Source organism: Pseudonaja textilis, chromosome 9, assembly GCF_049901715.1.
Source record: "Pseudonaja textilis isolate UNSWEBS1 chromosome 9, rPseTex1.2, whole genome shotgun sequence".
NCBI classification, from domain to species: Eukaryota; Metazoa; Chordata; class Lepidosauria; order Squamata; family Elapidae; genus Pseudonaja; species Pseudonaja textilis.
In genome coordinates, this window is record NC_141998.1 from 2,633,792 (window position 1) to 2,661,074 (window position 27,283).

General features: G+C 46.0%; 1 protein-coding gene across 1 annotated transcript; it reads right to left on the reverse strand.

Moving 5' to 3' along the window:
- Positions 1–843: 843 nt before the first annotated feature.
- Positions 844–26,811, reverse strand: LOC148125010 (SH2 domain-containing protein 6-like). Its single transcript, XM_087938835.1, has 17 exons — positions 26,743–26,811; positions 24,450–24,475; positions 23,547–23,581; positions 22,064–22,080; positions 21,189–21,315; positions 20,111–20,172; positions 16,780–16,849; positions 15,378–15,497; positions 14,053–14,081; positions 13,534–13,582; positions 11,934–12,003; positions 8,241–8,271; positions 7,743–7,776; positions 7,053–7,084; positions 5,786–5,869; positions 3,486–3,641; positions 844–1,234 (listed from the first exon to the last, which is right to left on the reverse strand). Exons 1-17 carry the CDS (start codon positions 26,743–26,745, stop codon positions 1,118–1,120), a joined length of 1,062 nt encoding a protein of 353 aa, XP_087794961.1. The 5' UTR covers positions 26,746–26,811; the 3' UTR covers positions 844–1,117.
- Positions 26,812–27,283: the final 472 nt, after the last annotated feature.

Consider the following 27,283-nt stretch of genomic DNA (forward strand, 5'->3'; position numbering starts at 1 on the left):
CCCTGCTGGAAGGAGGAAGACATCTCTGTTAAAATTTAATCTGCCTCTTCACAATCAGATATCCTCCTGTTTTCCAAGGTCTTATCTCCTTTTTTTATCCCTCTCTCTTACAGCTGCCAACGGGATGATTTGGGCTGAGTGGATCTGTTCATCCAAGCTGTAATTGGTTGTTATATTTGATTTGGCAAGAAGCAGAGAAAAAAAAATGTCAGGCTGACCATTGGCGTTCTTTCTCTTTCTCTCTTTTATGGTGCTAGCCAAACGTTTCCTAAATCCAGGCTTTGATATTCCTTTCAGAACAATGGACTACTTAAACAAACAAAACAAAACAAAACCCCAAATCAGCCACTTTAAAAATTTCTCTCAAGGAGCTCGAAGGCACCTTTTCCAACTCGCAAATTGTACGAAATGTGTGTTGTTGTTTTTTAAATAAGAGGAGACGGGCAGAGCTGAAATCTAAATTAAAAATAAATAAAAGCTGTATGTAAGCCTTCTTGAGCTGGGAAATTTCGGCTGGGTGGATTTCTACTCCCAGAATTCCCCAGCCAGCACACCTCTGACTGGCCCTGCCCACATCTATTCTCTGCCTCCCGAGTCCCAGCTGATTGGCTGGGCCATCCTTCCCCTGCCACACCCACCCAGTCATGCCACACCCACAGAACCGGTAGTAAAAATGTTGGAATCCCACCACTGCAAAGACTCCCTGTATGTTATTCATGGCAAAATTATAAAAAAAACAACAGAGAATTGTGATTGTTTATAACTGTTAAAAGTTATAAACAATCACAATTCTCTGTTGTTTTTTTTATAACTTTTATATGCAGCAGGTTTTTTATATGCAGCAGGTTGATGCAAGGATCCCTTTTAAAGGCCAGTCTAATTCCACTGCTAAAGTTCTTTATTATCATCAGCGTCGTTGTCATCATTAGATCGTGTCCAGAATTTTGCAAACCAATTTTCTTCTGCCTCTGGAAAGGTGTGGAAAAGCAGGCTATAAATGAGATGATGCCACGCTGAATTCTGAATATTTTGTCCTTGCACCAGAAGGGCCGCCAAACCCACGCTCGGGGCGCCTCGCTGAAAGTGGGGTTTCACTCTGCATGGCAGGCGCCGATCTTCATGGCGTCACCGGGAACGAGAGACGAGTTTGCTCCTTGGCAGAAGTGCTGCCGTCGATCAGCACCAGGGGGCGCTCTGAGTACTTCTGGATGATGCTGGAGACACTGTCAAACAGCTGGGGAGGGAAAGACAGATGGACGTCTGGTGTCCCCAATTCACCCCTTTCCCTACTTTTGGAGCTGGGTGCCTGTAAATTAGGGGAAGCCGTGGGGCAAAGGTGGGTGGGGGGCTGACTTTGGGGCCAGGCACTTCATAATTATCCCTTTCAATTAATGTTAATTTGAGTAGAATTAGGATAGAATAGAATAGAATAGAATAGAATAGATATTGGATGAAGAATAGAATAGAATGGAATGGGATAGGATAGGATAGGATATAGAATGGAATGGAATGGAATGGAATGGAATGGAATGGAATGGAATGGAATAGAATAAAATAAAATATAGAATAGAATGGAATGGAATGGAATAAGATAGAATAGAATAGAATAGAATAGAATAGAATAGAATAGAATAGAATAGAATAGAATAGAATAGAATAGAATAGAATAGAATAGAATAGAATAGATATTGGATGAAGAATAGAATAGGATAGGATAGGGTAGGATAGGATAGGATAGGATAGAATAGAATAGAATAGAATAGAATAGAATAGAATAGATATTGGATGAAGGATAGGATAGGGTAGGATAGGATAGAATAGAATAGAATAGAATAGAATAGAATAGAATAGAATAGAATAGAATAGAATAGATATTGGATGAAGAATAGAATAGGGTAGGGTAGGGTAGGGTAGGATAGGATAGAATAGAATAGAATAGAATAGAATAGATATTGGATGAAGAATAGAATAGAATAGAATAGAATAGAATAGAATAGAATAGAATAGAATGTGAATGGGACCTTGGAGGTCTTCTAGTCCAGCCCCATGCTCAAGCAGGAGAAGCTATACTTTCAGATAAGTGACTGTCCAGTCTCTTCTTAAAAACCTCCAGTACTGGAGCACCTGCAACTTCTGGTGGCAAGCAGTTCCACTGGTTAATTGTCCTCACTGTTAGAAAGTTTCTCCTGAATTCCAGGTTGCTTCTCTCTCCTGGATTAGTTCCCAACCATTGTACTTCAAATGCAGGATACCTGCCCCGCTGTGTATGGATATCTTTCCCTCATCCAATGCCATTTGTAGCGTCACTAAGAAGATGACTTCATTGTTGTTGCTTTTGTGGTTGCTATAAGTTGTCTTCCCTTCAAGGTGTACCCCAATGCTGTCCTGCCTTGCAACTTTCAGACTTGTGGACTTCAACTCCCAGAATTCATAAGACACGGCAGGCTGGGGAATTCTGGGAGTTGAAGTCCACGAGTCTTCAAGTTAAAAGGTTGGACACTCCTGATGGACACCGCACCTCTTCCTCTAACTTAGTCTCACCCCAAAGATACTAGGGGCTTGGCTGGACTGAGAGGATGTGGCTGTCGGGATCCAAGACCACCTTCCCTCCTGCGTTCTTTCCCCAGGGCAAGTCCCAGGCCCAAATGACTACACATAGTTGGGGGTGAGGAGTGGAGCAGAGGTGATATTCTGTAGGTTCTGACCAATTCTGGAGAACCTATAGTTGAAATTTTGGGTAGTTTGGAGAACCGGCCAATCCCACCTCTGACTGGCCCCACCCCCATCTCTTCTCCGCCTCCCATTGAGTCCCAGCTAATCGGTTGGATCTTCTTTTGTTACCCTGCCCAGGAGAACAGAGCTGGAAAGCAGGCTAGTGGGGTGGGGAGGGAACGGGATTTTGCAATAACCTTCCCCTGCCATGCCCACCAAGCCACGCCCACAGAACCGGTAGTACAAAAAATTGAATCCCACCTCTAGGATGGAGGGTTGGCTGAGCCATTTGGGCTGTCAGAATGGTTTATGGTTTAGCATGTTGTGTGGAGCCTGTCAATTGTGGCTTATTCAACCAATCCTAGTGAAATAAAACATGGCTTACTGCCATGAGCGATCCAGCCCCCCATCTATCACTTAAAAAAAAATGTTAAATCCACCCATTTCCTTCATTACCCAAATTATCCGCCATCGACATGATTTTACCAGGTTGCCCGCCACGCCGAGATGATGTCACAGGCATTGTGATGTCCCTGAGCAAAACTGGGAGCAACTTACACACATGACATCACTCGTGGCCCTTTGACCCCTCCTCTCCCATGGTTGTCTATGCCAAGTAGCTTCTAAACGGAGGCTAATAGCGATAGTAACTGTGTGAACAATAGTCCCAGGTCACTTTTTTCAGCGCTGGTGTAACTTCCGGTCACTAAATGGATAGATTGTAAGCCGTGAACTACCTGCATAGTGGAGATCCAACCTTCCTTTCAGCTCACCTCATGGTTCTTGGGGTCCTTGCCAAGCGCAAACTTGCAGCTGCTCTCCTGGTAGTGGATAGGGACATTGTAGACACGATTCTTGTAAAAAACCACCAAGGTAAAGGGCTGGCTGGCCGAGTGGTGGGAACTCTGCCGTACCATGAAGGCGCTGTTCTGCGAGAGAGCAGAAGAGAACAAGAGTCACAGAGTTGGAAGGGACTTTCTACTCCGGCCTCTGCACGAACACGAGATCCTAGACCATTTCAGACAAGCGACTGTCCGGTCTCTTCTTTAAAACCTCCAGTGATAATCCCCTACAAAGTCTGAAGGTCAGCTATTCCACTGGGTTGCTTCCTCTCGTTGATTAGTTTGCAAAGAGTTGTTTCTTGTCCTGCCCTCCTCCGGTGCTTTGGAGAATAATTTGACCCCCTCTTCATTGTGCCAACCCCTCAAATCCTGAACATGCCACCCCTAAATCCATCTCTTTCTTAAAACTAGACCTGCCCAGTTCCTGCGACTGTTCTTCACCTTTTAGCTTCCAGCCCCCCACCACAATCATCGATTGAAACACTATCGTTTTAAATCCAAATGAATTTTCCTCTCTCTCTTCTGGACTTTAAAGAACGCAGGAGCCATCTCTAGCGTGAGCGCCCTACGGAGAACCTCCCAGGCCAACCCTTTGAGATCTTTCTTTGTGTAGAGCGGGGCTTCTCCAAGGTGGAGAAGAGGTTGAGATTATGGAGGGTGGCGGCACAGTGGTTTGAATGCCGTATTGCAGGCAAACTGCCTGTTGCCAGCAGTTCGATTCTGACCAGCTTAAGTGTCAGGGCTCTGACATCCACCCCAATTCAAATCATGAGTCTTTAGCCGCATCTCTCGGAGTTTAAAGAAGATTTATTAGGAGTGAAGATGCCGGTTCTACCTGGGTGTAGCCAGCTCTGAGACACATCGTTCATTTCCCCCTTGACCCTGGTCTTCCCCCACCCCCCTGGATGTATATTCGCCAATGGGACACATCCCTAGCCAAGAGTCATCAATCACGCTCTCCAGTAATAATCTTGCGCGTCAGAAGCTTCGGTTGCCTAGAAATTATCTATGAAAGCATTTAAGGAATGTATGACTCCCCCCACCCCTTTCTGCTGGCAACTCTAGAAGACCAGAAAAATATTTTTGAGTTGATAGTAAGGTTGACTCAACATCCTTCCCAGATTGTTTGGGGCAGTGTTCTGACACTGTAAACTGCTTAGAGAGGACTGTACAGCACTATAAAGCACTATATAAGTCTAAATGCTATTGCTATATAAGTCTAAGGGCTATTGCTATTTTCCTTCCTTCCTTCCTTCCTTCCTTCCTTCCTTTCTTTCCTTCCTTCCTTCCTCCCTCCCTCCCTCCCTCCCTCCCTTTCCTTTTCCTGTACATTCCTTCTGTCTCATTGTCCTTCCTTCCTTCCTTCCTTCCTTCTTTCCTTCCTTCCTTCCTTCCATTCCCTCCCTCCTTCCTTCCTTCCCTTTCCTTTTCCTGTGCATTCCTTCTGTCTCATTGTCCTTCCTTCCTTCCTTCCTTCCTTCCTTCCTTCCTTCCTTCCTTCCTTCCTTCTTTCCTTTCCTTCCTTCCTTCCTTCCTCCTTCCTTCCCTTTCCTTTTCCTGTGCATTCCTTCTGTCTCATTGTCCTTCCTTCCTTCCTTCCTTCCTTCCTCCCTCCCTCCCTCCCTCCCTCCTTCCCTCCATCTCAGTGGTTCAAATGCAGTATTGCAGGCTAACTATGCCAACTGCCACAGCTCAAGGTTGACCCAGCCTTCCATCCCTTCTGGGGTTGGTATAACGAGGACTCAAATCGTTGGGGGCAAGAGGCTGATATTTGTAAACCACTTAGATCTGTAAAGTACTGTGAAGTAGTATATAAGTCTAAGGGCTATTGCTATTTTCCTTCCTCCCTCCCTCCTTCTCAGTTGTTAGAATGCAGTATTGCAGGCTAACTCTGCCAACTGCAGTAGTTTGATCCTGACCAGCTCAAGGTTGACTCAGCCTTCCATCCTTCCGAGATGGGTAAAATGAGGGCCCAGGTTTTTTGAGGGCAAAAGGCTGATATTTGTAAACCACTTAGAGAGGGCTGTAAAGCACTGTGAAGCGAGCAGTATATACATCTAAGTGCTATTACTATTGCTACAGACAGACCTGCTATGTGATGGGGTTGCATTGTGTTGCGATTTCCCAGCCAGGTTGGACAAAACACGACCTCGGGGCTCAGACTGTGCAAACCAGGGACTGAAATTTATTTATTTATTTTTTAAAAAAATCACAACACAGGGCCAGGCTACCTTGTTAAATTGGAGGAGAGCTGCTTCCGCTGTACGACGGTCACAACTGCCTGCATACCACGGAGCATTTTTCATATCCGGATCCTGCAGAAATAGAATGGAGGCAGTGAAACTGATCAATGCAGGTTATGGCCAAGGGATCGAGGGACGCCTCCCAGGGTAACAAACGGTTCGGTGACCGTGCTCTTTGCAAGGTGGGAAAAAGGAGGACTCAGATTGTTGGGGTCAATATACTGAGTCTATAAACCGCTTAGAGAGGGCGGTAAAGCACCATGAAGCGGTATATAAGTCTACCATCTGTTAGAGGACACAGAATCTTTTGCTTCTTTAACAGCTCAAGGCAAGAGACCACTTTGAATGGACCACTAGAGATTTGGGTGGTTCTGACCTCAGCTTTGTCAAGACTGACAACAGTATAATAAGATCAACAGAAGCTCTCACGATAGCTTTCCTTCCTTCCTTCCTTCCTTCCTTCCTTCCTTCCTTCCTTCCTTCCTTCCTTCCTTCCTTCCTTTTGCTCTCTCTCTCTCTCTCTCCCTCTCCCTCTTCCCCATCTGACAGGACTGTTTATGGGTGAAAATGCAGGAGGGAGACCACGTTTGCTCCTTGTAAATGTAGAAATGCTCTTTTAGAAATCTAATTAATAAATAAAAATAAAAATAACACAATCCAATCATGCACTTCCTTCTTTCTTTCCTTCTTTCCTTCCTTCTTCCTTTCTTCCTTTCCTTTTCTTTCTTTCCTTCCTTCTTTCCTTCCTCCTTCCTTTCTTCCTTCCTTTCTTTTTCTTTCTTTCTTTCCTTCCTTCTTTCCTTCCTTCCTTCTTCCTTTCTTCCTTTCCTTTTCTTTCTTTCTTTCCTTCCTTCTTTCCTTCCTTCCTTCCTCCCTTCTTCCTTCCTTCCTTCCTTCCTTTCTTTTTCTTTCTTTCTTTCCTTCCTTCCTCCTTTCTTCCTTTCTTTTTCTTTCTTTCCTTCCTTCCTTCTTTCCTTCCTTCCTTCCTCCCTTCTTCCTTTCTTTTTCTTTCTTTCCTTCCTTCTTTCCTTCCTTCCTTCCTTCCTCCCTTCTTCCTTTCTTTTTCTTTCTTTCTTTCCTTCCCTCTTTCCTTCCTTCCTCCCTTCCTCCTTTCTTCCTTTCTTTTTCTTTCTTTCCTTCCTTCTTTCCTTCTTTCCTTTCTTCCTTCCTCCCTTCTTCCTTTCTTTCTTCCTTCCTTCTTACCCCACCCCACAATCAAAGGAACAGTAATCCAGCTGAACATTTTTATGCTCACCTCTGGAAGGTTATCAGTTTTGAGGCATCTACCTGAAAAACAAAAGAACCCAGAGCATTTCACGGATTCTGTAGAGGTCAAAATCTGTTGTCCCCCCCAATGCTAGTGTGCCAGGCTTAGTCCAGAGAAGAAGCATATTCCGATGTACCACCTCTATTCTAAGATTTCCTAAACAGAACCCAGAAAAAATATGAAAGTGCATCTCCCCTCCCCACTCAGAAATGAGGGAGGGCTCCTTCTCGGCCATTGGCCATGCCCCCATTTTCTTCTGTGGGCCCAGCCATCTCTTGTCTTGACTGGTCCCAACCTGCTTGTCCTCCCCTCTTCCCAGGTCATTTCCCCATACCAGGGGTCTCCAACCTTGGCAATTTTTAAGACTTGTGGGCTTCAACTCTCAGAATTCTGGGAGTTGAAGTCCACAAGTCTTAAAGTGGCCAAGGTTGGAGACCCCTGCCCCATACTATTACAAGCAGACCGGAGGTCACAGGTTTGCAGAACCAACGAGGAATAAATTAGGAATAAAGTTCATTTCGAAGACAATCTGGGGCAGTGATATTTCTGCAAATCTGCCAAAGGGAAGGAATAGGCTCCTCAAACGAAGCGGCCCTTGTAATAATAACGAGCATTTTTTTTTACTTTGATCTTACTCCTCCACTAGCCATGCCCACATCCATCCAAGGAAAACCGTACCCTTGTTACTTTCAGTGTTGTCTTCTGGGCAGCCCTGGGAGGAGAAAAGGACGGAGGAAAGGGTTATTTTCCTAATCTGGACCAGGTACATCTCGTCATCAGTTCCTTTACACAAAGCTGGATTCCTTGAAAGGATGAGTCCAAACATTCTTCTACCTGAGGCTCTGTGGCTTATGATGTTCTCCAGATCAGCTGGCTGAAGGTCCAGAGCAGAGGTGGTATATTCAGCCGGTTCTGACCAGTTCTGGAGAACCAGTAGCGGAAATTTGGAGTAGTCCAGAGAACCAGCAAATACCGCCTCTGACTGGCTCCACCCCCATCTATTCCCCGCCTCCCGAGTCCCAGCTGATCGGCTGGATCTTCTTTGGTTGCCCTGCACAGGAGAACGGAGCTGGAAACCAGGTTAATGGGCTGGGAAGGGAATGGGGATTTTGCAGTAACCCACGCCCACAGAACCGGTAGTAAAAAAAATTTGAATCCCACCACTGATCCACTCACCTGCTGAGATCCCAAAGCAGAAATTTTGTACCTAATAGAAAGAAAACGAGAGAGGATTGTGTTACATGGGATCCACACCATAAGGAAGTATTTATCAACCATAGCAACTTTAAAGGTACGTGGACTTCAGCTTCCAGAATTCCACAGCCAGCATGCTGTGCTGGCTTAAAGTTAAATTAAGGTTAAATTAAGGCTGAGAATCATTGCTATTATGGGTATGAAATAGATCTTACATGATGCATTACATCGGGAGACATCAAAGATCGTTGACACATTTGGAATTTTGAAAACGCGCTAGCGTGTTTAAATAGTGGCCGTGCAAGATAACTATGTGTGTATCAGACCCCTTTACACAGAACTTAGAATAACTTTATTGTCACTTTGAATTGTACACTAATTGGCATACATTAAAATGAAATTTCGTTGCATGCGGCTCTTAAAGGGGCACCCCCTCCAATATACGCTACATAAACATGAGAAAATAAATCATCTTCTTTTAATGACCCCCATAATCCCTTGCGGGGTGAAGTCTGGGCAATTGAATGGAGCTAGCAGCGTGGTTACTGGCCGGATGCCCTTCCTGTCACCAACGTGGAGTTTTCTTCAGCAGATATATTCGCATGGTGCCCAGAGAGAAATGTCTGCCTCTACCAAGGATTGAATTCTCAGCCTCCTGATTGTGGGGTGAGAACTCCACCTCTAGGACACCGCAGCATTCAAACATGACAAAATAAATACATCATAAATACAAAATAAAGAAAAAAAAACAATGGACCATAGTGGCTGGGGAATGCTGGGAGTTGAGGTCCTACTTGTTAAACTTACCAAGTTTGAAAAACTCTGGTTTAAACCCAATAAAAGGCCTTTCCTGGAGAAAAATCTTTGATGCCATTAGATGTTGGGATCCAATCTGACACCACAGTGTCAATTGGAGCTCTCTGTGGTCCTGATTCCCTGCCTCAACTCTTGCCTCACTTATATTATTATTATTTTTTTGTCTTTTAGTGACCCTATAATCCCTTACATCAGGGTGGAGTCGGGCAACTGCACGGAGCTGAGCGTTTACTGGCCGGATGGCCTTCCTGTCGACAATGCAAAGTTTTGTTCAGCAGGTATATTCACACTGTGTCCAGAAAGAGAGAAATATCTGCCGCTAGCTGGAATCGAACTCACAGCCTCCTGAACGTGAGGTGAGAGCTCCACCTGTAGGCCACGGCACCACTCTCTTGCCCCACCTGTATGATTGCCCTTAATGCAGGTGGTTTTCAACTTGCAATCCTTCATTTAGTGACTGTTCGAAGTTACAGTGGCCCTGGAAAAAATGGCGCATGGCCGCTTTTCACTCCTATGACCCTTGCAGTATCTCCATGGTCACATGATCAAAATTTGGATGCTTGACTTAGGACATTTGCAATGTCCAGGGTCATCCCCTTTCACAATTCTCTGACAAAGGGGAAGCCAATTTTCACTTCACAGCCGTGTTACTAACTGAAGAACCAGAGCGACTGACTTAACGACTGTGGCATAAAATGGGTCAAAACTCACTTAACAACTGCCTTGCTTAGCCACGTAAATTTTGGACTCCATTGTGCTCATAAGTCCAGGACTACCTGTATTCTTGCCAAATCACCGTCCACATGACAGGCTCCTGAATTTCTGGACTGGAATTACACCTGAGTAGAAATGACCGCCCCACACACACACCCCTCACACAGTAGCTGTTGCTTCCAAGCTTCTGCATGGAAGATTAGGATAATTCTCAACCGTCTGCATCAGAATGAATCAGTCTTTCAGCTGTTGTGTGCCCTAGAGCAGGGGTCTCCAACCTTGGCCACTTTAAGACTTGTGGACTTCAACTCCTAGAATCCCTCAGCCAGCTTTGCTCTAAAAATCAAAGGGAGGGAGGGAGGGAGGAGGAAAGCGAGAGAGGAAAGGAGGAAAGGAAGGAAGGGGAAGGAAGGAAGGAAGGAAGGAAGGAAGGAAGGAAGGAAGGAAGGAAGGAAGGAAGGAAGGAAGGGGGGAATGAAGCAAGGAAAGAAGGAAGGAGGAAAGGAAGGAAGGGGAAGGAAACTAGGAAGGAAGAAAAGAAGGAGGAAAGGAAGGAAAGGGAAGGAGGAAAGGAAGGAAGGGGAAGGAAGGAAGGAAGCTAGGAAGGAAGGAAAGAAGGAGGAAAGGAAGGGAAGGAAGGAAGGAGGAAAGGAAGGGAAGGAAGGAAGGAGGAAAGGAAGGAAGGAAGGAAGGAAGGAAGGAAAGGAGGAAAGGAAGGGGAAGGAAGGAGGAAAGGAAGGAAGGGGGAAGGAAACTAGGAAGGAAGGAAAGAAGGAGGAAAGGAAGGAAGGAAGGAAGGAAGGAAGTGGGAAAGGAAGCTAGGAAGGAAGGAAAGAAAGAGGAAAGGAAGGAAAGGGAAGGAAAGGAGGAGGAAAGGAAGGAAAGGAAGGAAGGAAGAAAGGAAGGAAGGGGGAAGGAAGCTCGGAAGGAAGGAAAGAAGGAGGAAAGGAAGGGAAGGAAGGAGGAAAGGAAGGAAGGAAGGAAGGAAGGGGGAAGGAAGCTAGGAAGGAAAGAAAGGAAAGGAAGGGAAGGGAAGGAAGGAACGAAGGAAGGAAGGGGGAAGGAAGCTAGGAAGGAAAGAAAGAGGAAAGGAAGGGAAGGAAGGAGGAAAGGAAGGAAGGAAGGAAGGAAGGAAGGGGGAAGGAAGCTAGGAAGGAAGGAAAGAAAGATGAAAGGAAGGGAAGGAAGAGGAAAGGAAGGAAAGGAAGGAAGGAAGAAAGGAAGGAAGGGGGAAGGAAGCTAGGAAGGAAGGAAAGAAGGAGGAAAGGAAGGGAAGGAAGGAAGGAGGAAAGGAAGGAAGGAAGGAAGGGGAAGGAAGCTAGGAAGGAAAGAAAGAGGAAAGGAAGGGAAGGAAGGAAGGAACAAAGGAAGGAAGGGGAAGGAAGCTAGGAAGGAAAGAAAGAGGAAAGGAAGGGAAGGAAGGAAAGAACGAAGGAAGGAAGGGGGAAGGAAGCTAGGAAGAAAGGAAAGAAAGAGGAAAGGAAGGGAAGGAAGGAAGGAAGGAAGGGGGAAGGAAGCTAGGAAGGAAGGAAAGAAAGATGAAAGGAAGGGAAGGGAAGGAAGGAAGGAGGAAAGGAAGCTAGGAAGGAAGGAGAGGAGGAGGAAAGGAAGGAAGGGGAAGGAAGCTAGGAAGGAAGGAAAGGAGGAGGAAAGGAAGGAAGGGGAAGGAAGGAAGGCGGAAGGAAGGAAGGAAGGAAGGAAGGAAGGAAGGAAGGAAGGAAGGAAGGGGGAAGGAAGCTAGGAAGGAAGGAAAGAAAGATGAAAGGAAGGGAAGGGAAGGAAGGAAGGAGGAAAGGAATCTAGGAAGGAAGGAGAGGAGGAGGAAAGGAAGGAAGGGGAAGGAAGGAAGGAGGGAAGGAAGGAAGGGAGAAGGAAGCTAGGAAGGAAGGAAGGAAGGAAGGAAGGAAGGAAGGAAGGAAAGGAAAGAAGGAGGAAAGGAAGGAAGAACTTTGCTGTCTGAGGAACTCTGGGAGTGGAAAGTCCACAAGTCTCAAAGTTGCCAGGGTTGGAGACCCCTGCCCTAGAGAGCATCGAAGAGATAGACTAGTTTGAAACCCCGGGGCCTTTAATTCCAGGCCACCAAATCTGGAATGTTGATGGGTAAACATCTTTCCTGCCCTCCTTCGAGGGACGTATCCTACTCACTTGGCTTGTTTCAAGAGGCAGGTCAGAGGTTCCAGAGCTGAAGAAGTAGACCCTTTAGAAGGCGCCAAGTCTGGCAAGAAACGAAAAACAAGTCAGGTCTAGAAGAAAAGTGGTTTGCCAGAAGCTGAGGATCACAATGTTAAGTTTGGAGCCATTTTTCTCTAGTTCAATTGGAAAAGGGCCAGGTTATTTAAGAAAATACCTCTTCCTGATTACATTTGCCTGGCCCAGCAGATCTCATGGAAGAAGCACATGACAGGTCCTGCCCACCAAAGCAGCGGCCCCCAAAACCTTTGGGCCCCAGGGACCGAGGAGGGAGAGTTTTCTGCAGACTGGAGGGTGATGTTGTGGTTCGCTGGTGCAGATGGCAGCGGTATCGGACAGTGGGGAAGAAAGGGGACCAGTCCAGGAATCTGGGGAGAATCCTGACGAGGGTCCTGAGCAGGTTAGTGGGGGTGGGGAGGGAATGGAGATTTTACAGGATCATTCCCCTGCCATGCCCACCAAGCCATGCCCACAGAACTGGTAGTAACATTTTTTTTTGAATCCCACCATTGGAAGGAAGGAAGCTGTGTTGGCACAATGGTTAGAGTGCAGCATTGCAGGCTAACTCTACCGATTGCCAGGAGTTCGATCCTGACCAGCTGAAGGTTGACTCAGCCTCCCATCCTTCCAAGGTGGGTCAAATGAAGACCTGGATTGTTGGGGGGGCAATAGGCTGACTCTTTAAACCACTTAGAGAGGGCTGGAAAGCACTGTGAAGTGGTATATAAGTCGAAATGCTATTGGCTTTCCTTCCTTCCTTCCTTCCTTCCTTCCTTCCTTCCTTCCTTCCTTCCTTCCATGGTGGCGCAGCGGTAGGAATGCAATATTTCAGGCAAACTCTGCCTATTGCCAGCAGTTTGATCCTTACTATCTCAAGATTGACAGCCTTCCATCTTTCCAAGGTGGATAAAAGGTGGACCCAGATTATTGGGGGCAAGAGGCTGACTCTGTAAACCACTTAGGGCTGTAAAAGCCCTGTGCAGCGGTATATAAGTCTAAGGGCTATTGCTAAGTGCTATCTCCCTCAAGTAAAATTGGCCTCCCAAAAGGGCCTGAAGACTTAGAATCATAAGAGCGGAAGGACCTTGAGGTTCTTTAATCCAACTTACTCTCCATGGCAGGAGACTTTTACATCAATCCGGACAAATTGATGTCCATTTTCTTTTTCTTGAAAACTTCCACCCACAACTCCAGGAGGTCAAGCTGTTGCAATGAATAATTACTTTTACCGTCAGGAAATTTATATGGGGATCCGTAGAGGTGTTATGGAACCAGCAAAATTACTCTGTTGTTAGTGAATTGGATCACAACCTCACAGGTTATGTTTTACCAATAAAAGGAGGAGATTTGTAGATCAGGGTTGAAATGAGGGGTGCTAAGTGCTCTTTGAGTTCGGTGGGTTTCTTGCAGACATTTTGTTACCCAACTGGGTCACCTCATTAATTCAATATTCCACGGAGTAGTCTGCAACTTAGCCAAAGTATTATGAGGCTCTACTGAACTCCCCAGAAATGCTACCTTGGAGCAGGTAGGAGACCAAAAGAAAGAATTTCACCTGGGCTGGCATCACATTCCACATAGATAGGCTGGTCTTCAGGTTCTTCCTGCAAGAGGGAGAGAGAATTTTGAGCCTAGGAGAAACTGGGTTCGGAGTTTTTGCCGTGATAATTCAGCACTAGAAAAATAAACACAGATGGCTGATGCTTCATTTAATGTCTTTATAAACATAATAAGTAGATTTTACAAACCAGTTGTAGATTTCTCCAACCTGGATCAAACTGAAACCTGTTGCAAGTAACTTCAGCTGGCAAGTAAGCAAGTTAGTTTCATTTTCAACAGACAGACTCAGGGCACCACATGAACGCAGAGCTTAATATAAAGCCACGCAGAGCTTAATATAAAGCCACGTGTAGGTGACTTTTAGTTTCACTTTCCAGCCTAGGTTACTTCTAGTTTCAGTTTCCAAACTGTCCTCATTGGCCGACTTAGTTGCTACGCCTATTCATTCTGACAAACTGGAGCAGGGTATTGTGTTAGAATAGGAGTACAGAACAACAATTGGCATGTTAGTTACCTTGTCATCTTTTGAAGCCAGGAAAAGATCTGCAAGAAAGTTCAAAGAATAAGAATGAACAACGCCAAAAAGAAGAATGTCTATGGAGATTCTTGGTCACTCAGATCATGGTGGTCCCAAAGGTGCCTTTATATTTTCCCAAGAGGCAACCGGACTTTCTGGTTTTTCTTCGAAGACATCTCGCTTCTCGTCCAAGAAGCTTCTTCAGCTCTGACTGGATGCTCTTTCATTCCCCACCATCCAGTCAGAGCGGAAGAAGCTTCTTGGATGAGAAGCGAAATGTCTTCAAAGAAAAACCAGAAAGTCTGGTTGCCTCTTGGAAAAAAAAAAAAAAAAAGCACGTTTGGGACCAAAAGAAGAACTTTCAGAGAGTTGACGTCCACAGCTCTTGAAGCTGCCAAGATTGGACAGGCCTGGCCTAATAGAACCAGGGATGCTAAAATACCTTCTAATCTCTTGCACCTTCAACATAGGAATGTCCATCAAGGGTTCCAACAGACCCCAAATAAAAATTTTGGTGAATTAACCTCACCTTTAAATTACAAGAAAGATACATAACATTTAAAAAGATTCATAACATTTTAAAAAGTTGTTAAAATAGCAGACACCAATTTTCTCTTCCAAATTTCTGGTAAGTTGTCGGCATTTATTGCAGTAAAACTCTTCAATTGTTGATGCAACTGGTTGGCTTAGTTCATTAAAAAAAAATACAATATGTCCCAAGTCCTGGAAATTTCCAAAGGTGCCAATCATCAGATAATATGTCTTCATATTACCAATCATCAGGTAATATGCCAGTTCGCACCTATTCGCTAGAACCGGTTGTTAACATTCTAAGCAGTTCGGAGAACCGGTTGTTAGAAGAAATTACTGGGCTAATCCTGTAAGGAAGGCAGGAAGGAAACATTCTGGTGTTGCTTACAGAAACTGCCTCTCCGTTAAACCTTATTACATTCTTGGCAGGACTAGACTTCCTGTCTCAGGAACCTCTCTGGAGTTTTTTCCCCCCTCCTTTGCTGGTCCTTTGCTTGTGTGGAGTGACCATTCAAAGTTACAATGGCACTGAAAGAAGTGACTTATGACCATTTTTCCCACTTACGACTGTTGAAGCATCCCCACAGTCACGAGAGGCCAGGCGAGGAGATGCGTGCCTCGATGTGAGTGATATTGAGTTGGCCACGCCCAGCCAATAACATGACCACCAAGCCATGTCCACTCAGTCACATGACCACCAAGCCACACCCACCAACTAAGCCACGCCCACAGAACCGGTTGTTAAAAATTTCGAATCCCACCCCTGTGTGCCTTGCTACAATTCTACCTACCGCTGTTTATGACCACTTTTGCTTGATGGCCAGAGAAGCCCGAAGCAGGCAAGGACACCCGGCGAGCTGTGGGTGGGAGAGAAGGGGGCTGAGGAGCCTTCATCAATCCCTTTTTCAGTGCTGTAAAGAAAAATAATAATTATCCAATTTTCACAGTGTTAGGGACTCAACAGAAGTAAAAGAAAGTGGAATTTATAACATACTAGCTGGATTACCCGTGCTTTGCTATGAAATTGTATGGCCGGGCTTAATTTTTAGGGAGGAAAATAAAGGGGGAAAAAAATTGTGCCTCTGCGTATCAGCATCCGCCAGTATTCATCTGGCTAGTGTCCTGTCAGTGTGTGAGAGAGTTGAGGGCTGTTTGGAAACTGAAACAGTATTTGCTGTGTGAGCAAGGAGACAGCAAGGAGCCTGGGCGTGGCTTAGCTCAACTGTTCTGGACTAAAGCTGCTTCATGCTCTGAAACTGAAACTCCTCCCCTCTGCTTGTGTTTTGAATTTGGGACAGATTTCTTTCCAGGTGGGGAGGGGGAGTCGAACTCCTTAGTGTGTTAATAATAATATGCAAAATACTAATGCTCTGATGGTCATTTTGAAAAAATCCTTTTTTAGTGAGCCCCTAAAAGCCAAGAGGAACATACGTGCCAAATTTCAAGTTTGTAGGCTTTCTGGTTCTGGAGATTTTGTGATGATGCGTCAGGGGCATTTCGCATATATATATATAGAAATATATGTAGTGCGCTATCTTGTCCTTCTCTCACAATGATCCCTGCCATTTCCTTTCCCCCAGAAGTTACTTTCCCCGCCCTTCTTTAAGACGCTGTCATCCCTTTGATTTGAGGTGGAGTCGGTGAGACCGATCGGAGCTGTGCCTTTGCCGGCCGGATGCTCTTCCTGACACCTATGCAGAGTTCACAGCAGATATTTTCTCTCTGCGCCACAGAGAGAGAAATATCTGTCACCATCTAGGACTGAACTCTCAACCTTTCGAGTGGAGGGCAAGCGTCTTCACCTCTCGGCCACCACGCTGGCTCTCCCTCCAAATTTCACACTCTTATCAAAAAGCTAAATTTTACCCTGCCGTCTGGAGTTTTGCTTCTCTGTTTTGATACTGACGGCTGGAGAATTCTGGGAGTTGAAGTCCAACAAGTCTTAAAGTTGCCAAGTCTGGAGACCCCTGGGTCAATATGATACTCAGAAGTTCCAACATGCTTACATAACTCAAGTAATGCCCAACAAACTTTCTGCCCACCCCATTGTGTCTTTCCCTGGCCAAAAGAGAAGCAACAGTTAGAAATCCAGTTTAGGCCACCTTAAAAGATGCCAGTCCTTCCATCACAGTGTTGCCTCCCCCACAAGCCCCTCCCTCCAACAGCCTCCCCCACCCGGTTCCTTCGCCTGACCTTCCTCAATGGCTTGGACGTTGATCGTTTCTTCCACATCACTATCTTCCGCCCCAGGCTTTGGGAGCAACTGTAAGGCATAAGAGGAGAAGTTTGGTAAGACAAGCTAAAGAACTCTTCAAGACCTGTGGACTTCAACTCCCAGAGTTCCCCAGTCAGCCATGATGGGAGCTTGGAGCCCCACGGGTCTTAAAGTTGCCAAGGTTGGACAATCTTGGTTTTTTTAAATGATGTGAATAGAAGCAAAAGCTGTCTGCGGTGGTTTGCATTTTGCCAATTTATTTATTTATTTATTTATTTGATCTGTCCATCACTTACAAGATCATAGAGTATGAATGAGTATGAATACAGGAAGTAGGTATGGCTACCGTCCCCGTCCTATTGTTTCTTTTTATTTTTCTTATAAATATCTATCTCATGTATTCAAAACTATGATTATTCTTATACCTGGATCTTGTAAGCGACTGACAAATCAAATAAGTACTAAATACTAAATACTATCTCTTTTCTGTGCTCAGCTCTAAAGTGAAAGCGAAACTAAATTGCTTGTCCGCTGAAGTTGAGTTGCTGTTAAGCTCTGAGCCTGTCTGCTTCTATCTGAGCTTGCTCCGTGTTGAAGAAATCTACAACTGGTATTGTAAAGTTCACTTGTGTTTATAAAGAAGTTAAATGAAGCCTCAGCCATCTGTGTTTACTTTTCTGGTGCTGAATTTATGCTGCAATACTCTGAACAAGTGGTCCCTATTGTTCTACTTGCATTTTTTACGTCCTTTCGAACTGCTCGGTTGGCAGAAGCTGGGACAAGGAATGGGAACTTACTCTGTCATGCCCCTGGTGGAGACTGACTCGGAGGAGGAGGAGGAGGAGGAACAGCCAACAGGGAGTGGTCTACTTGGGAGGAGAGGGCCATGATCCTCTTCATGGGTTGCAGGTGGGAGATGTGCATAAGAGTGTGGACCTGCGTGCTAACAGAGGCTGGAGACAAATTAGTGTTTTATTCCTAAAGAAGGTTTATTTTGGTTGTCGTTCTTCCAACGGACTGTCCATGATTATCTTCCTGAAGCTGGCAATTATCTATCCTGGTCTGTCGTGGAACTTTATTCAGTGAGATTTGTTTTTGGTTTTTGGTTTGTTATTGGCTCTTTGAATTTGAACTGCGTTTCTTTCCTTTGAAATGTTATTTTGAAAATAGTTTACTCCTGCGCTGTGAACAATTAAAGCAGTGAAGCCAAGTTGAAGACATTAAAGGACTTTTAGTTACGTTTTGGATTTTGTTATATTTCTGATATACTCTGGGTCATCACACACTCTCTTACACGGTGCTGGAGATTCGAACCACCGACCTGCTGACCTTTCTGATCGACAAGCTCAGCACCCTTAGCCACGGAGCCACCACGTCCCTATGTAACCGTGGTTATAACCTTCCCTCGGTTGTTACCTTTGTGAAGCTTGAAATCTGGGATGCGAAGGGAACTTACCGGTTGTCCTCAACTTATGACCATTCATTTAGTGACCATTTGAAGTTACAATGGCATGAAAAAAAATCTTATGACCATTTTTCACACTTACGACCATTGCAGTATCCTCAGGGTCATGAGATCAAAGTGCAGGTACTTGACAACTGGCATATACAGACAGTCCTCTAGTTATAACCACTTGTTTAGCGGCAGTTCAGAGTTACCAGGGCACTGAAAAATGACTTGCCACCATTTTTCGGCCTTACGACCGTTATAGCATCCCCCTGGTCACATGACCAAAATTCAGACGCTTGGCAACTGACTCGTACGTAGGACAGTTGCAACGTCTCGGGCTCACGCGATCCCCTTTTGCGACCTTTGGACAAGCAAAGTCAACGGGGAAGCTGGATTCACTTAACAACAGCAGTGATCCACTCAACGACGGTGGCAAGAAAGAGCGTAAAATGGGGGCAAAGCAAGTGTTTTGCATACCAGTGGAAATTTTGAGCTCGGTTCTGGTCATAAGCCAAGGACTATCCCTAATTATATGAAGAAGTTCACGGTTTCAGTCATAGGAGAAAGTGGAATCCTTGACTGGTATAATGCAAAGATGAAAAGCAGATTTTTTGGGGACCCAACAAAATTATTCAGTGCAGTGGTTTCACGCTTGAAAAACATGGTAGTTGAGTGAAGGATAATAACAATACTTGAAGTATTAGTGCTACTTTATAAAGCCTTAGTAAGGCCACAGCTGGAATATACTGCATCCAGTTTTGGTCAACACATTACAAAAAAAAGGGTGTCGAGACTTTGGAAAAGGTTCAGAGAAGAGCAACTAAGAGGATCAAAGGCCTGGAGACCAACATGTGAAGAACGGTTGCACGATGTGGGCTTGGCCAATCTAGAGAAAAGAACAACTAGGGGTGAAATGATAGCAGTATTCCAATACTTGAGGGGCTGCCACAAAGAGGAGGGGGTCCAGGGGTTGGATTCTACCTGTTCAGACCATTTCTATAGAACCGATTGTTATGATTCTGCCCAGTTCAGAGAACCGGCAAATTGTGCCACTGGCTGGCCCCACCCTTCCCCGACCCATCCACTCACTCCTTACCTGGCATGCGCGCAATCAAATTTGCCTGCTACATTGCTATTTTTCCTTTTTTTCCCCTCTGACCATCAGCTGTTCTGCTCTGCTAGGAGTTTAGATTAGCTAAAAAGCTGGAAATCATTGGATTTCTTGCTTTCTAGCTAATCTAAAAGCAGAGCTGAACCTTCCTTAGGACTGAAGCTTCTATTTTTCAGTGCAGACTCAGGGAGCAGATTGCAGATAGATAGATCTCTGAGTGAATCTGTGATTCTGTGAGCAACTCAATCTGCCTGCCTGCTTTGCCTGATTTGGGGGTAAAAGTTGCTCTTTTTTAAAAATAAAATAATTAAATATGTCCAATATTTACATACAAGCCGCAGCCAGCCAGTCATGTCACCACCAAGCCACACCCAGTCAGCAAGCCACGCCCAGCCAGTCACAGGACCACCAAGCCATACCCACAAATTAGGCCACGCCCACAGAATCCATTGTTAAGAAATTTGAATCCCGCCCCTAAGGCGGCCAAATTATTCTCCAAAGCACCAGAAGGCAAGACAAGGAACAATGGGTGGAAACTAACCAAGCGGAGAAGCAAGCTGGAATTAAGGAGAAACTTCCTAATAGGACAACTAATCAGTGGAACAGAAGTTGTGGCTGCTCCATCACTGGAGGCTTTTTAAGAAGAGACTGGACAGTCACTTGTCTGAAATGGTATAGGGGCTGGACTAGAAGACCTCCAAGGTCCCTTCCCGCTCTATTCTGATTCTGAAACTCTGACAAGTCTTACCATGCAGGGTTTGGCTTTCAAACTGTCCAGCGGCACAGAGAAGCGCCTCACATTTGGACAATCTATGGACAAAGAAATAATCGGAGACAACATTGGACATTTTGCTTTCCCTCGCTTTCTCAGTTTTGTTGCCGCGGCTTCTCCTCCTCCTCCTCCTCCTCCTATCCCACCTCCTTCATCCATGAAACCTCTTTCTCTGGTCCGTAGAAGTCCTCAATGGATTATTCAGTCCAACTACATAGTTGCTACATAGCAATTTATGGGTCTTAAATGAGAGGTGTTACCCTTTTTCTGAAGGCATCTTTGACTTCAGATCTGGGCCGCCCAATAGCTGCAGCCAACAACAAGCCAACTGGTTTCCCAATTCCCCGCTTTTTGACAGACTTCGAAGCACCCAGGTTGCCCTGTCAAATACCAGTGATAAGATTTTCCATCAGGTGTCAGTGAGAACACCAGGAAAAGAGTTGTTCTACTTAACATATTGATCTTTTTTTTAAGAAAAGAACTTTCCCCAAATGTGCAAAAAAATAGATTTATAGTCCATCTCTTGCAGGCATGTGACTGAGTTTTTGCCCTGACACCTGTAACCGTTAACCCCAGAAAATGAATGAATGAATGAAAGAAAGAAATAAAAAGAAAGAAAGGGAGGAAAGAAAGAGGTAGGAGGAAGAAAGAAAGAAAAAGAAAGAAAGGGGTAGGAAGAAGAAGGAAAGAGAAAGAAAGAGGTAGTAAGAAGAAAGAAAGAAAGAAAGAAAGAAAGAAAGAAAGAAAGAAAGAAAGAAAGAAAGAAAGAAAGAAAGAAAGGAAGAAGAAAGAAGGAAGGAAAGAAGAAAGAAAGAAGGAAGGAAGAAGGAAGGAAGGAAGGAAGGAAGGAAGGAAGGAAGGAAGGAAGGAAGGAAGGAAGGAAGGAAGGAAGGAAGGAGAAAGAGAGAGAGACTGACTGGTTTCCCAAATCTACCATGTCCCAAAGTATTGCTTGGATAGGATCACAATTTGGTCTGCCATAATCCAGCAATTAAGGTTAAACCCCATTATTATGATAATCCTTGCATGCTTCTCTCCTCTTTGCACACCTTACCAAGGTATATGCCCTGTTCAGACTCTTGTGGTTGGACTACAGACACTTTCTTCGTCGGTTCTTCTCGTGGGGGGGCTTCATAAGTATACTGAGCTTCCTCCTCCCCTTCAGCAGTGCTTGGCTGAACCTAAAGGAACATCCCAAGAAAATTGCATGAGGTCCCAAAGAAGAGGAGGAGGAGGAGGAGGAGGAGGAGGAGGAGGAGGAGGAGGAGGAGGAGGAGGAGGAGGAGGAGGAGGAGGAGGAGGAAGAAGGAGGAGGAGGAGGAGGAGGAGGAGAAGAGAAGAAGAAGAAGAAGAAGAGAAGAAGAAGAAGAAGAAGAAGAGAGGAGGAGGAGGAGGAGGAGGAGGAGGAGGAGGAGAAGAGCAGGAAGAGGAAGAAGAAGAAGAAGGAGGAGGAGGAGGAGGAGGAGGAGGAAGAAGAAGAGGAAGAAGAAGAAGAAGAGGAGGAGGAAGAGGAAGAAGAGGAAGAAGAGGAAGAGGAAGAGGAAGAAGAAGAAGAGATGTTGGAGAAGGTATGAAGTACAGCTAGTCCACAACCACCACTGAGTCTAAAATTCCCATGATTGAGCAAGGGCATTCTTGAGTAAGTTTCACCCCATTTTACAACCTTTTGGCCACAGTTGTTAAGCAAATCACTACAGCTGTTAAGTGAATCTGGCTTGCCCCACTGACTTTGCTTGTCAGAAGACAGCTAGGAAGGTGACACATGGCAATCCCACGACCCCGGGATATTGCAACCCTCACAAATGCCCGCCAGTTACCAAGCGCCCAAATTTTGATCCCGTGAACATGGAGATGCTGTAACAGTTATTAAGTGTGAAAAACGGTCACAGGTCTTGAGGAAACGGGTTCTGGGGAAATCCGTGTACTTACCGCCTCTCCCTGGATGTCTGAAACACACAACAAGAGTTTTAGGTCAACTGCATGCATTGCCTTAACTTGAGCAACACAATGAGTCTTCATACTTACAATGATTGTACTCCTCCCCTCCCTTGTTATGTTGGTTTGTGTCTATCACAATGCTTGACGTGATACACCCAGATCTGAACAAGCACGCGGGCCACTCTGATCCGCTTGGAAAAATATACCTGGGCCTTTTATGTGTTAAACATTAGCAAGCAGGGGAACAAAACTAGCTTGGAAACAGAACAAATCTCAGGCGAAAACAGGGAAAGAGAAAGACGTGAACAAAGCCAACGATTTGCATTGTCTCTCTGTCAGCAAGCACGGATCTTTCCAGAACGACTTAAAACAAGTAATCGGCTTGGAAAATCCCAAACGGTGCAGCCTTTGCGTATTCCAGTTTTCAGGCCCAGCAAAGCAGCGGAAGAGAAAGACAGAACACAAATGGATCTCTCTAAAGCCAGGCACGAAAGGCCAGGTCTACATGTTGAAGGTCCAATTAAACTGATTTTCCAGCACCTGCTTGGAGTTAGAGAAGGAGATGTGGAATTCAAGGGAGGTTGGACTTGTTTTGTTGGTGACTATGTAGGGATTCTAGGCCGGAGCCTCTTTTAACTCTGTCCTCGGGTTCTGCCACGCCTACTACTACAATTAGGCATCATTTGAGAAATAATTTTGCTGGGTGGGCATGATGGAATCAACAAACATTTCTGACTATCATTCCCCCAAATCTTAGGCTACAAAGGTTTTTTTTCTCCATAAGGTAAAGGTAAAGATTCCCCTCGTGCCTCTATGCTAGTCGTTTCCAGCTCTGGGGGGCAGTTACAAAGCAGAAGAGCCAGCGCTGTCCGAAGGCATCTCCGTGGTCATGTGGCCGGCAGGACTAAACGTCGAAAGTGCACAGAATGCTGTTCCCTTCCCGCCAAAGGGGTGCCTATTTTTCTACTTCGCACTTTTTTTTACATGCTTTCGAACTGCTTGATTGGCAGAAGCTGGGACAAGGAACGGGAACTCACTCCATGACGCAGCGCTGGGGATTCAAACCACTGAACTGCCGACCTTTTTCTGATCGACAAGCTCAGCGTCTTAGCTGACATATTGGACCTCGACATATTTTGATAAAGATTCGCAGTTGTGCAAAAGGAAAGAAAGCTAAGCAAGGAAATAGAAAGTTAAGAGCAGGAATTAATACTCCCCCCGCCCCCTGCACTCCTCATTTTCTCCAACACAAGAATGTAACACCTCCAGCTCTCTTCCCAGACCCATCCCCTCCCCCCGTTACTCATGGCAGCCGAAAGATGCAAAGCAGTCGAAAAGATCTTGGAGGCTGACACCCTGAGCCACCAGGTCTTGTTTTTGGCCTCCATAAGATCCTCCTCATCCGGTGGTATCACTTAGAGAAATACTGCCGTTTTTCTGAGGTCATTCCAAGGTGAAGGAATCTACCACTTACCCGGTCTCTTTGGAGGTTCCGGTGGAAGTTCAGACCTTTAAGGACCACAAAGATGGTGAATTCAGAGCCTTGCTTGATAGGTTCCTATTTCCTCCACTCATTGCTAAAAACAGCTTGCAACCTCATTCTCTTGCCAGACCAAAGAAAACCTGACCATTAACTTGGGTTATATTTTATGGGGTCAATGTATATCCGCAAGAGCTCAAGAGGGAAGTCACAGCACCTCTTCCCCGCTTGCGTTTTTCGGTCTCCAAACTGAAGCCATGCTCAACTTGGCTTCTACCAGGTTTTTAGAACATTTCTGGAAACCTACACATAGACAGAATACAGAGAACGCCTAGTTGGCAACCGACATCTTATTCTTTCACGCAGAAAGATTGTGCGGTTATGAAAGCCTTCTTCTAACAGAATCCCAATTTGGGATTAAGGCACGTCCTGCCTCAGGAGGCAAAAAAAAAAAATCAGTGAATTAATTAGGGTCTTGTAGCTGATAAAAGCGGTGGTGGCACAGTGGTTAGAATGCAGCATTGCAGTCTAATTCTACCGACTGCTGACTGCCCGGAGTTCTGCAGTTCGAATCTCACCAGGCTCAAGGTTGACTCAGACTTTCATCCTTTCCAAAGTTGGTCAAACGAGGAGCCAGATTGTTGGGGGGCAAGAGGCCGACTCTGTAAACCGCTTAGAGAGGGCTGTAAAAGCACTGTGAAGCGGTATATAAGTCTAAGTGCTGTTGCTATTTTGTACAAGACCTTCTGCGATACCTTGCTCTTTCGTCTTATCTCTTTTAAGAGATAAGATCTCTTCTTAAGAGATAAGATCCCACCCTTAAATGTCCCCCGCTTATTCCAGTATATTTCCTGGTCTGACTTTGTGCTGTAAAATTCCATAGAGATTGTTACTCACGGAGCCTTACTCTTCCCAAATATATTCTGTAGAGAGAAAGAGAAATCAGAATGAAAAGGTCATCAACAACTTCCTCGATTTTTTGAGCTTTCCAGCTCTCTCAATCACTAAAGGGGCCATATATCGAACTTTGATAGCATTGACAGCCTGGGGGTAAGTGGAGATAATTCAAAAGTCCCCCAATGCTCTTTTGTACCCTTAGATGCTTCCAAATACGCAGAAGCACATGATAGTGTGCAAAGCAATGTTCCCCAATATTGGCGATCCGGCACAGGGAGGGGAGAGGGGGGGAAAAGCAACGGTTTTGTGTGAGGGGAAGGTGTACATATGCGTCCAGCTTCATTTGTGTGAGCCGCAGGCTTGTGTGCCTGCCATTCGCATGAGTAAGGCTGCAAGCACCGCAGCCCACAGTTCCTGTGAGCGGGGCTGTGTGTGCCCGCCAGCCCATCATCATTCACGCGGCTATCAAGCCCGAAAATGGACATATGTGTAGAGCCATTTTATTTAGCCTTATTATATATATATTCCTTTTCCTTTGTATCTCTTTGCTGGTCATGGTGCTCCCACATTCCTAAGGTGGGAGGAATGGAGATAAGGAGAGTTGTCTAGGCCAGGTGGCTCTCCTTCCCGTGGGAACAAAATCTGGCCCTGCTGAGGCCTGGAGGTGGCGATTGATGACACCAGGCAACACGGATTTACTTCTATTGAAGAATGTGACTTTTGGGGGCTGTTTCTAACTTTCCATATTATGTGGTGTAACTCCATCACAACATGGATCAAGATCCATCCTCACATCAGGCAGTTAGTGAGCTTAATCAGAGGGATCTTCCTCACAAGAAAGTCCTGGCCCTATTCCACAAATGTTTCCTCTTTTCCCTTAAGGCAGGGGTGTCGAACTCAACACCCAGGGGCTGGATCTCGCCTGCGGGGTGCTTAGATCTGGCCACGGGGCCTAGGGGTAGGATTTGATCTTTGTTTTTTATGACCAGCTCTGTGGGCATGGCTTGATGGACATGGTGTGGCTTGGTGGGCGTGGCAGGGGAACGATATACTGCAAAATCCCCCTTCCCTCCCCACCCCACTAACCTGCTTTCCAGCTCCGTTCTCCTTTTGCAGAGCAACCAAAGGAGACCCAGCCTATCAGCTGGGACTCAGGAGGCAGAGAACAGATGGGGGGCAGGGCCAGTCAGAGGTGGCATTTGCCAGGTCTTCAAACTACTCAAAATTTCCACTACCGGTTCTCCAGAACTGGTCAGAACCGGCTGAATACCCACCTCTGGAGAGGAGGGAAGGAGGCAGGAAAGGATTGTAGAGGGAGGGAGGAGGGAAGGAAGGAAGGAAGGAAGGAAGGAAGGAAGGAAGGAAGGCAGGCAGGCAGGCTTGGTGGTTGTAGCTGGGTAAGGATACTGCAAAATCCCCATTTCCTCCCAATCCCATTAACCTGCTTTCCAGCTCCGTTCTCCTGTGCAGGGCAACTAAAGGAGACCCAGCCAATCAGCTGGGACTCAATGGGAGGCAGAAAATAGATGGGGTTGGCGGGGCCAGTCAGAGGTGGCACTTGCCGGTTCTCCAAACTATTCAAAATTTCCGCTATTGGTTCTCCAGAACCGGTCAGAACCATCTGAATACCACCTCCGGTGGGTCTGCCCTGGATACAGCGAAGGACCAGACTGTGGTGCCTCTGCCAGCAAAAACGGAGCTTTGGAGGACCGCGAGCAGCCCTCCCACGCTCAGTTTTCACGAGCAGAAGGTTACAGGAGGCCATTGCAGCTGAAAACGGAGTTTGGCAGCTTGTTTTCTCTGGCAGGGCACTTCAGGCCAGCACAGGCGCCCATGACACAAGTGATGTCGAGCTGGCCACAACCACCAAGCCATGCCCGCCAAGCCTTCCTTCCCTTCCTTCCTTCCTTCCTTCTTCCTTCCTTCCTTCCTTCCTTCCTTCCTTCCTTCCCTCCCTCCCTCCTCTTTCCTTCCTTCCTTCTCCTTCCCTTCCTCCCTCCCTCCCTCCCTTCCTTTCTTCCTTCTTTCCTTACTCTTTCTCTCCTCTCTCCCTCCTTTCCTTTCTTCCCTCCCTCCCTGCAACTCTCCTTCCTTCCTTCCTTCCTTCCTTCCTTCCCCATGCCCCCCCTTCCTCCACCCTGGCCATGCCCCCTCCCCACAGCCCCCCAAAGTCAAGCACAACCCTGATGTGGCCCCGAATGAAGTCGAGTTTGACACCCCTGCCGTAGGAGTTATTCCCCATCCATCCGCTTCAACCCTTCCGCCAGAAGAAAAAACACCCAGCATCTCTTACCATGATGAAGCCAGGCAGGTCCTCCGTGCCCCGTTGAATCTCCAGCACTACAGAGAGTGTGAGAGAGAGAGAGAGAGAGGAGAGGGACTGTGTTTGTCATTTGCATAGGTGTGCTGGCAGGTATCGAGAGGGAAGGTGGGGAAGGGATATGGTTTTAGCTAACGGTAGGGCAGGTAGCAGGGCTGGGTTGTCTCAAAGGTGTGTTGTTTTTTTCTTTTTCCAAAGGCAACTGGACTTTCTGTCGTCCCTTGAAGAGGTTTTGCTTCTCATCCAAGAAGCTTCCTCGCTTCTGGCAGAATGGTACGGGAGGCGGAAGGCTTAGTTTCTGACAGGATGGATTCTCCCTCCCCTCCATCCTGACTGGATTAAACCTCCCCCACCCGGCCTCCTGCCCAAGACGATGAAGCTCACTTAAGTGTCTCACTCAATGGCGGAAATTTTGGGCTCAATTCTGGTTGCATGGCAAGAGCGACCTGTATAACTTTAAAAAGGGAGGCTGCCGGAGATGGTTTCGATTGGCCTGAATGCTGCACCCAGTTTT